General features: G+C 38.2%; 1 protein-coding gene across 2 annotated transcripts in view; it reads left to right on the forward strand.

The window, feature by feature from the left end:
* Positions 1 to 10,339, forward strand: part of LOC106533983 (phosphoribosyl pyrophosphate synthase-associated protein 1) — a 12,895-nt gene extending 2,556 nt beyond the window's left edge. Inside the window, exons 3-11 of one of the 2 annotated variants that reach the window (XM_014030470.1) lie at positions 814 to 880; positions 982 to 1,154; positions 1,244 to 1,359; positions 1,458 to 1,513; positions 3,262 to 3,407; positions 5,305 to 5,346; positions 7,287 to 7,357; positions 7,512 to 7,658; positions 9,061 to 10,339. In XM_014030470.1, coding sequence (XP_013885924.1) covers positions 814 to 880; positions 982 to 1,154; positions 1,244 to 1,359; positions 1,458 to 1,513; positions 3,262 to 3,407; positions 5,305 to 5,346; positions 7,287 to 7,357; positions 7,512 to 7,658; positions 9,061 to 9,219 — 977 coding nt within the window. In that variant the 3' untranslated portion in view covers positions 9,220 to 10,339. The remainder of the gene's footprint in view (positions 1 to 813; positions 881 to 981; positions 1,155 to 1,243; positions 1,360 to 1,457; positions 1,514 to 3,261; positions 3,408 to 5,304; positions 5,347 to 7,286; positions 7,358 to 7,511; positions 7,659 to 9,060) is intronic. The other variant, XM_014030471.1, reaches the window with a different exon arrangement.
* Positions 10,340 to 10,981: the final 642 nt, after the last annotated feature.

A 10,981-nucleotide genomic window follows, 5' to 3' on the forward strand; every position in this document is an offset into this window, starting at 1 on the left:
CCTTCACGGTAACTGTATATATCGCGGTAGAAAATTATCATAAAAAGTAAAGATAATGTAATTTTTAGAGCATTTTTTTGCAGATAACTAATCTTAATCAAACCCAGCATTTTTGCTTTAATATCTGCCTGCCAAACAATGAGCTTGTCCCTGCTGAACTTATCAGCTGCTGCTCTGCTGCACGCTCATCTTCATCATCAGGACAGAAGCCGACGTTACATTAGCAGGATGGATTTACGACTGAACGAACGTCCACGTCTTTTTTTTTAGTAATCTCTGTGGGTATCAATACATAAAAAACTTTTTCTTTCTCCGACAATTGGGTGTGAAAAGCTACAGTTGTTAAAGCTTCGCTCTGCGTGACGTGCAGCGAGAGGAGAGGACGGGAGGAAATGATCCCATGACACGACGTAACTTTTCTACAGCGGGAGGAGGAAATTTTGAGGATTTATTCTCTTTATACGTGTTTTAAAACGCTAGAATTTCTTCATTATATTTCGAACTCCTGCTCAGTTGTCTCTGYACTCGCAGCCCTGTTGACACAGGTGTGATGACGTAACGACGATAGGACGATAGAGGGTAAATTTCTACCGTAGGCCAACTGCATACCGTTTCTACCGTCTACAACATATACCGTGCAGCCCGGATGGATGGATGGATGGATGGATGGATGCATAGATAGATAGATAGATAGATAGATAGATAGATGGATAGAAAGTTCTTAAGAGGCTAGAACAGCTGTTGATCAAGACCACTTTAAAAGAATACAAGAAAATCAGCATAAAGTTTTAAGACTTTTTTCTTTTCATACAGAGACTAGAGTGGATGTGAAAGAATCTGTTCGTGGGCAAACCATCTTCATAATCCAGACCATACCAAGGTGAGTACAAGAAGATCARTCGTTTTCATCTCCATTTTGCCTCCTGATACAAGTCTTTCTAACCATATTCTATTCTCCTTCACACGTTTTCCTGCAACCAGAGATGTCAACACAGCCATCATGGAGCTTCTCATCATGGCTTATGCCCTCAAGACGTCTTGTGCAAAGAACATCATTGGAGTTATTCCTTACTTCCCTTACAGCAAGCAGTGCAAAATGAGAAAGAGGGGATCTATTGTGTGCAAACTTTTAGCGTCAATGTTGGCTAGAGCAGGTACAAGCAACAAAGCAAAACTAAGGAGGATATTTATTTAAAAGCATGTTTAATTGAATTAAATCTTCAGTGTGTTTTGTGCTCTGAAGGACTAACACACATCATCACCATGGACCTACATCAGAAGGAGATCCAAGGCTTCTTCAGTTTCCCGGTGGATAACCTGCGAGCCTCTCCATTCCTGATTCAGTACATCCAAGAAGAGGTGATAATCCCGTTACGGTGTATTCATGTCTTTATATGTTTCAAAGAAAATAAAGTTTTGGACATGTGCTAACATCAGGTTTTTTTTCATCCTGTTAGATTCCTGATTATAGAAATGCCATAATTGTGGCTAAGTCTCCTGCTGCAGCTAAAAGGTAATGACAAAGCTATAAAGTCCAGTATTTAACTTTTTTCTTCTCTTTAAATACTGTAAAGATTACCTTAAAGTGCCTGTGACATGCATATTCTTCAAATACAAAAAGTCAAAGAAAACATCTTTATATTTAGGAAACTTTGCATAATACTCGTGATTTTATCCATTTTGCCACTTAACTGGCCTATTTTTATTTCAATTTTTACTTGGCTCTGCAAAAGTGAAACAGGAAGTGACATCAAAGGGAACTCTTTAAGAAGGGGAACTCCCTGGTCTTTGTTTATTGAAATAATATTATTTGAACTCTGACTTATCATATCTATGATAATACATATCTACGTACTTGTTCGCTCATCTAACTCGGGCGCTCCTGATAGGCGCATGAGCCTTAATTTAAATGGGACGCTTTAAGTGCCTACTCCATGGGACCTCCCCATCCACTAATTTACCTTATATGGCCAAGAACTGTAGGATTTTCCAGGAACACCAGGATTTGTTTTGCCTGCCAGAGTCTAGAATCATCCAGGTCTTTTATCTTATTCACTTCACTTGTTTACACAGTCCCTACGCGGCGACTGTCACTCATTCTCGCTTTTTAAAGTGAAACTTTACTCACTCTATATGTCTCTGTTGCTCGTCTCGGTTTGCTGTCACTCGTTGGATCCAGCCGAAGTAAAAAGGAGTCCGGCCCTTCAACAGGTAGATAGCTGTGGCCACAGTCTTTACCGAAGTCCTTTGTGCCCTGCTGGAACCAAGAGGTGTTGGCATCCGGCTCGAAGGACCAATTATGATGGGTAGAAATTACCTATACATTTACAAAATACARACAAGAAAAAGAGACAGTCAAGCCAGCATTTTGACAAGAGTGAGGAGAGCGTTGAGCAGCAAAGCCTCTCAGTACCTTCAGTTCAAGTGCTCTGAGCCCAAGTGCTCTGAGGACCTGCTGCAGCTCAGCCTCTTTTATTCAGTTTTCACACCCCTAGTTACATGGACATGAGACTGCCTAAGGGAAGTGGGGAAAAATGCAAGTCTCATGTCAAACATTAATAATACAACAAGTTATTAATCATGCTTAGTTGGTCACTTTCTCATCCTCTCTCCTAAGCCAGATGTTCGCACTCCACCTAGGCATTCACCAGAAAGCTCCAGGCCAGGTCAACTTCCTTCTCCAACAATCTGCAACTCAGCATTATCTGTTTCCAGATAGAAACATCATGACAGAACAGCAGCAAAGTTGAACAGTAACAAAGTTCATGATGGCAAAAGTTCACCATAACTAAGACATAAGCAGATCAGTAATACTGAGTATTTGAATGATAAAAACATGTCTTAAGATTAAACCTATCATAGTGATTATAGATGATCTAAACAAACATTCAGTTCTTCTCTACAGTCTGTTGTTAGTTGTTGTAGCAATGCTCTGTTCACACGCAGACGTTCTCCTTAGACATCACTTCCTGTTTTTTTTTTCACATGCAAATATCTCAACTGTTCATCTCAGCGGTGTTAAATGTTGTTTTTTTTTTGCAATATGTTATCAATGTTATCTTCCCAAGAATGAATTCATATTTACTACAAAAGATTCATGTCGCAGACATTTCAAAGACTAGTTATTGTAAACAGAAAAGCCTATACGCATATATCATACTGTGCATATCAAATAAAAATAACTAAAAACTGCTCAGTGATGCTGCAAAAACAGCTCTCCATTTCACATCCACATTCAGAGCTTTCTCTGTGTTTTTGCAGGGCTCAGTCGTATGCAGAACGGCTCCGTTTGGGTCTGGCTGTGATCCACGGCGAGGCTCAGTGTTCAGAGTCCGACATGGCCGATGGGAGACACTCTCCACCGTCCGTGCGCAACACCACAGGACATACAGGCCTGGAGCTGCCTTGTAAGATCTCCCCTTTTTTGCTAAGCAATCTTTATACTACTGTTTTTATTGGCATCTATGTTGACCAAATACTTAGTACACTTTTATGTGTAATAATTACAGCTGTTCATTGTCCCTTTTAGTTAAGAAAAGAGATGCGTTGATCAGAATTTCTTTAGCTGATTCAGATTTTTATTCATCTCTGATCTGCTGGTTACAATTTTGTCCATTTCTGATTCCTGTGACTTTAATTTCAACATCATGAAATTATTTGAAATGGCTAAATTTTAGTCTTCACGTGGAAACTTCTACACCATAAAAAAACTGTTGTTAGCACAAATTAGTTGCTTAGCTGTGCTGCATTTACAGACCAAGAAAAAATCAGATATTTGATTGGTTATGGTTGGTTCACAGACATGGAAAACATTTTTACATTTTTGAGTTTCAGATCAGCCTACCACCAGTCACCATCTGATTTATCAGTGCATCTCTAGTTAAACTTTTTTGTTTGCTTTAAATAACCTTGTTTAAAGTCAGCAATAAAAATAGCCTAAATGGTAAACTTAGATCCTAATTTAATAACATTTTTCACAGTTAACATTTTGACTTGTCAAACCAGAAAAGAAAATATTATCGTGAGGCTTTTTTGCCTTGCAAGGCCCGRTCCAGGTTGGCCTGGCTTCAAACTTTGGTGTTTAGCATGTTTGCATTAGCACTTATAGCCCAGGTCCACTCAGAGTTCTGTAACCCCAAGACCCGTGGCAGACTGCTCGGCCTGATTTGCTACTTTTGCTCTTTGATTGATTCACTGACCAGGGAGCTTACGTCACACAGATGAGAGTGACTTTAAGTGAATCGTTTGCAGCGACTGCAACATTTTATTCACGAGTTTACCTACACAACAACAATAGCGAGCTATCAAACAACAACAAGCTAACATTAGCTACCATTAGCTTACTGTTCTCTGTCATCTAGCCCTCTCGTCTTCAGCATCATACTGTTGGATGGTTTGGTACAGCCTTCTGTACTTTGCCTTCGAGTTTGGTGTAGTCCATTATTGTTATGTCGCAAATAATAATATTTTGATCCCTCCCACATTGAGGCGGCTCTCTGTTCAATGCAAACACACCCATAACAGGTTATAGTAAGGCCCGGCCAACCGGAGCAGGGTGGGTCGAGCCTTACAATGCAAAAACACCTAGAATGTCCCAGTAAGCCACGATAAGGAGACATCTGAACTGGACTTACTTTAAGTAAAATGAAGTCAATTAAAATGTGATTTTCGTACAGTGACCCACTAAAGGCAGATTCTGACCAACCAGCACAGCTCCTGTCTGTGCTAACCTGCTTTGAGTTGATTTATGTGTTGTTTCTCACTCATATACCATCAGCCATACTCCAAAAACGTGATTTTTGTGCCATTGCATGATTTAATTACCCAGACGTACTCATTATACATTCATAGCAAACTGCTTATTCTAACTTAAAAAATGCTTACAACRAAATTTTGAAAGGAACATAGTCACTACTTGTTTCTACTGTTGAACTAATGTTATTGTTACAATGAGCCTCTATTTTTGTTGGTCTTGACAAGTCGAAAGAGTCATMAGATGAGTGTGTCATTGGCAAATGACTCCCATTTGTGTCTATTGTTTGGTTATAAAAGGTCTATCCTTGTTTGCGCTTTCATTCTCAACCTTGACGAGAAAAAAAATCCTCCTCTGTGACTGCAGCTAACAAACTGCTGGAACTAAAAGGAGACTTTGTTTTAATACAATCGGCTTTGTTCTTGCTGTTATTTTTTTTTTCATCTAATTTAACTTAAGGAGAGGATTTTCCAAGTCTTGGCATTAAATGTTTGTCATGTCTTATATTTGTGCTTTTTGTGTTAATGTGGTGTGTATTTTGTTGACAATAGCAGGCAAACAACAAGCTCCGTTCCCTGGCATAGAGCTTCCAAGTACGATTTAAAATTAATTCACATCTGACTCTGAAATGATTCCTCTTCATATGGTTCCCAGATTTGTGCATGTGTGGAGAAAAAGGTTTGTGTTTGGATCTTGTGGAAGTACGGTTTGGATTCAGGAGCGAGAGTTTGCAGTGCCTAATTAGTATAAAAGCATTTTTCAACCTAATCAGCTCCATATTCTTCATCCTCCTCAGGACAATTTACATGAAAAATAGACTAAATATTATATTAGATCCACCTCTGTATAGGTCCAGATAGTTACTTCTACAAGATGATCACAACCCTCTTTGAAATTTTCTTGTGCTCTGATCTTTTTTTTTTTCCTTTTTACTTTGAAATCCATAAATCTAACCAGAACGATGATTGGTTGGTTTTCATTTTTCTTTTATTTTGTTCAATACCTGGACTCATCTTGCCAATCAACACATGCTGCAACCATTTTAGAACCACTTTCAAAAACCTGATTAACCTGTGTCCATGACTGCATGTGGTGAAAAGAAACAAAGCATGCTTTTAGAACATTACTGTGACATAAACATAAGAAATGAGATGGTTTATAGGTTAAAAAATGGAACTGTGCTGCCTCAGTTGTATAATAGAGGCCATGTTAAAATATGTGTATTGTACTGCTACATTTATATTGTCAGAAACTTTAGATTATCAGCAGATAATCTGTATTGATGTGTTTTCTTAATTTTTTCTGACAACATAAATTGAAAATTATCTGACTGATGTGATGTAGTATAGTCGACTAGATGTTTTTTTTTTGTTTTGTTTTTTTTTTTTTTCTGAAAACTGTGTACTACTAAAGTGGCTTTTGTTGTTTATTTTAATGACCAAAAATGACTAATTTATGTTTTCTCACACAAAGGAACTGGATTATTCACTGTTCTGCCAGGCATGCTTCTACTTTCTTTTTTTATTTTATTTTATTTTTTTGGAAACTTTACAATCAGCTCAGCTCGCTGATTGTTTACAAGTCAAATGTTTCCTGAAACCCTTCGATTGTCTACGTTTACATGCACACCAGTATTTAAAACAAGCTTTTTTGTGTTTTTTTCCCTGAGTTATTCAGTAAAACTATATTTGATGAATAGTTATTTTAGGAGAGTGCATCAAATTATTCCTTTTATGATTTAGCTTAATGCTTCAATTAAGGGTTTGCATGCATGAACTCCACTTCAAATGATCTGAACTCCCCCTTTAATGTAGTTTAAGGCTTTATTTCAGGATTTCATGATATTTACAGATGAGTAGTAACTGCAGAATAAATGTAATAGATGTATAACGTGTGATAAAAGACTATCACAGTGAGATGTAACTCCTGTCTGATGGAGTATTGAAACGTTTGTGGTGACACCACAGTGGTGTGCATGTAAATGCAGGGTGGTTGCTGCAGCACTCAGATTTGACTGAGGACTTCTTATCCCAGAACATTGGCAAGTGTGTATRAAGACTCTCGTCAGTGCTTGTCACTGTTGTTGCGTGTGAAATCAAAGCGTCTGTTGCATATTTGGTTCATATGCTGTTTTCCCTCTTTAGCCTGGGCCTGAAGTGTGTGTGTGTGTGTTTCTACAGATCTTTTCTTTTTTGTTTCTGATTGGGTATCCTGGGCTGAAAATCCTTTTGTCAACTGATTTTTGCATGGCATGCTTTTTAGCATTTCATTTTTTYCCTCTAAGAGGTAGGAGGGGTAGAATGGGGAAGGGGGGGGCTCCACTGTCTTTGATTTGATCCTTTTTTCACTTTTTTGTGTAGCATTTCTTCAAATCACTTCATAAAACTCCAGTAATTTGGGATGCTGATTGGCTTTATAACGTTTTCTAAACCCATTGTACCCAATCTCCTTGAATGAATCTTAATGTAGGATCCATTCTCCTCTCSTACACTTAAGGAAAGGTGAGATGACTTGGATCTGCTTTTCGTTTCAGTAATGATGGCCAAGGAGAAACCTCCCATTACTGTAGTTGGAGATGTGGGTGGGAGAATTGCCATAATTGTGGTAAGATTGCTCTTTCTTCTTAGCTTTTCATATATGAAATGTACAGAATGCTGTTGCCTTTTTAGACGTAATGCCTGACAATGACAGTGAGTTGAACTGGGGAAAGGTTGAATATTTTACCCTCATATGGATTTTTTTGGTTTTCTTCTTGCAGGATGATATAATCGATGACGTAGGAGATTTTGTTGCTGCTGCAGAGATCCTAAAAGAGAGAGGAGCCTATAAGATCTATATTATGGCCACGCATGGTTTACTTTCTGCAGATGCTCCACGTCTCATAGAAGAATCGGCCATTGATGAGGTGAAAATGTCCAACAGCTATGGTGTTTTTTGAGTTTTTTAATTGAATTATTTAATGAAAATGTTTTGTCTCACATATTCAACTAAAGATAAATAAAAGCTGATGCACATTTTTTTAAACAACTCTGTAAAAAATGTTCATTGGCACGATAACAGAAACTCTAAACTCTTGTAAAAAGCACAACAGTTGGAACAAAGCATTGTTGTTTTTGACGGCTTCATTTCCAACACGCTTCTGTTTTTGCTTTCAGTTCTTAAAAACGATCAGGTGTTCAGAAAACAATGATTGCAGCTTAGTTTAAATAGGTTTTTTTTTGTGTGTGTTTTTTTAACCAAGGGGACTTTTTTTTTTTTTTTACAATTGGAGAGACAAATTGGTGACAAATGAATGGAAAACTCTGATAGTCTGGTTTGAAACCCAAGAGAACAAAAAAGAACGAGGAAMTTGGAGATCAAATGCAAAATGATTTATTCAAAAATAAGTTGCTGGTGTAGCAGCTCAAACTACTTACAGACCTTCTCTGTGAAAACACAGGTGAGAAACTGGGAATGGCTCACACGAGCATAATGACTGACAAACGAACAGAAAGACACGTAAATCACAGACACCTGGCAGGGAGACACATGGGAATGGATGAGAGTGGGAGGGACTGGAGCACAGAGGAGAAACAAGATCTGTCTCTCACTCTCTCTCACACACACACACGTTTGTGTTTCTGTTCTTATTGGGACCGTTCATTGACWAGCCTAACCCTGACCACTTACCCTAAACCTAAAACCCCCAACCTTGGTTCCCATAAGGACTACCGGTCTTGACAGGGTAGGTGTGTAAACCAGAAACCACCCTAAAAAAGTAACAAGTACACACACACACRTTTGTTATTCTATCCTCATGGGGTCTTTGCATTGCTTTCTATTCATTTTCCAGTTATTTCTACCCTAACCACCCGCAGTACATAACTAACCCTAAACCTAACCTAAACTCAACTCACACCGAAGTCCTAAACCCTAACCCACAAACTGCACTTGAACTCATGGGGACTGGGCTTTTATCCCACTAAGGAACAGTGGGTCCTCACAAGGCTGTGTGTATGGAAAATGGTCCAAATTTGTCCTCACGAGGTAACAAATACATGTACATACACACACACACACACACACACACACACACACACACGGAAAATCACTGGGGAATAACAAAAATACACTGGAAAGGACCAATTGTATTCTGTTGTTATAGTTTATGTATTTGTTTATAAATGGACCAATCGATCTTGTGACCTTTCCGCATGTGACCTTTGACCTTTCCACATGTTTAATGTTCAGTGATCAGTAATTCAGTCATTTACAAGAGAACTGTTTTGTGAAGTTTAAATCCAGTCTCTGTTGGTTGGTTTCTTCAGGTGGTCGTGACAAACACGGTACCCCACGAGGTCCAGAAGCTCCAGTGTCCAAAGATCAAGACAGTGGACGTCAGCATGATATTGGCAGAGGCCATCCGTCGCATCCACAATGGAGAATCTATGGCCTACTTGTTCCGAAATATTACTGTGGACGACTAGGGAGTGTGAGAGGGACCGCTGAGCTGGGGTTCAATGACAGAAACCAGATCCACTGCTGCACCTTCCTGCTTAGTGCTGTAAGAAAAACACTTATCCATGTCAGGATTATGTCAGGATTATGGGCACTTGTATCCTGATGAAATTAAAGTCTAAAAATTGACTAAATGTTTTATCTTGCACAAAACGTTGTATATATCATTTCTTCTGTTTTGTTGATCTTTACCGGGCACCTCAGTCAGCTTAAACATCGTCACTTTCTGCAGCTCAAAATAACTGAAGTGACAGAAGACCTGCCAACACCTCACAAGCAACCAGTTCATGTTGAAGCTCCTAGTTTGAGATGTCAGAATGTTCAGAGCATTAAGAGACTTGAAGACGAGCTGTAAGGCAAAACACAACAAGCAAAAACATTTTATATCATTAATCTTTTTTTGACCTTGAGCTTTTTTATGTATTTAGTTTTTTGCATTGAATGGAGCATGTTGCTTTGAACAAGAAGGAAAGAAAGTTCTTCTAAAATCTGCCTATATTCAGCTTTTATTCAAATATTGGAACAAGAAAAAGTTCCTCATCATTCACAGGAAGGTAAATAGTACCATTTAACCCTTGTGCACAGCTGTCACTGCAGCTGTGCACAAGGGTTAAACTGCATGGTACTAAAACATACGTTCCTATTAACATCAACTCTTCCTCTACTGCGACGGCTTTGACAAAATTCACTTAAGCTAGCTGAAGTTTTAAACTGCAGTAAACAGAAATGTGAACAGACCTGATTGATATTAATATTATCCATTCCAACTCCGCTTTTCGCACCTTCTCATATAAAGTCAGCTTTTATTTATTTATTTTTTTTTTTGCTCAGGGAGAAAAAACAAAAAGCATTTGGTGAGAACGTCTTCCATGCAGCAGTTCTGTAACACTCTGTTCCATTTAAATAGAAACTCGGTTCCAAATACTGGATACGTTTCTCCCATGTTCCGATGAAGAAATGAGTGTTGACGAGGAAGTGTCTGCATGAAATGTCTGCTTTGTAAGATCAAGTCATTTCATCTGTGCATTTCAGGTCTTGCATGACTCTGTGGTGTTTGTAAAAATGTATAAAATAAAACTGTTGCCTGGTRTTCTTCCCCTTTAATATCAATAATAACGTCACATCCACATTTATCACTTTTAATAATGTCTGCAGTTGAAGTAGTTTTTTTTAGTTTGTTTAACTAGGGAACTTTTAAGCCCCTTAATCTAAATTACGGTAAGTGATTTAAGTTTTTAAGTTGGTAATACAGATAGGGTCAGTATTGTATTTGACATTAAAGAGGTAGTGTGATCATTTTTGAAGTGATCTGTTATCAATAGATCGTACTTTATGAGTGGTCAAAGTATGGAGAAATGATATGTATCTTTTGCCTGATAAAGCTACTGTAATATCTAATCAAACTCTTAGATCATTTTCAGGCTTTTAAAACAACCGAACAACATCTATATTTCTATTTGAATATTAGTCTCCTGTGGCTGCTGATCAGTCTGCCAGGAGTTGAGGAAACTTTTGGACTGATCAGATCRGAGTAAAATGAACGTGGTTTGGCYGAGAAAGTGGAAACAAACATCATAGAGGTTTAATATTAGCAAATGAAGCCACCTTTTGCACCTGTATGACCATTAGCTTGGAGGAAAACTTCCGTTAAGCTCAATGACTGACAGAGGTATATAACGTACTTGAAAATAAAATAAAAGTAAAATTACAGGAACAGAAAATGACTTGTAA

This window comes from Austrofundulus limnaeus, unplaced genomic scaffold (assembly GCF_001266775.1).
Source record: "Austrofundulus limnaeus strain Quisiro unplaced genomic scaffold, Austrofundulus_limnaeus-1.0 Scaffold1067, whole genome shotgun sequence".
Classification (NCBI taxonomy): domain Eukaryota; kingdom Metazoa; phylum Chordata; class Actinopteri; order Cyprinodontiformes; family Rivulidae; genus Austrofundulus; species Austrofundulus limnaeus.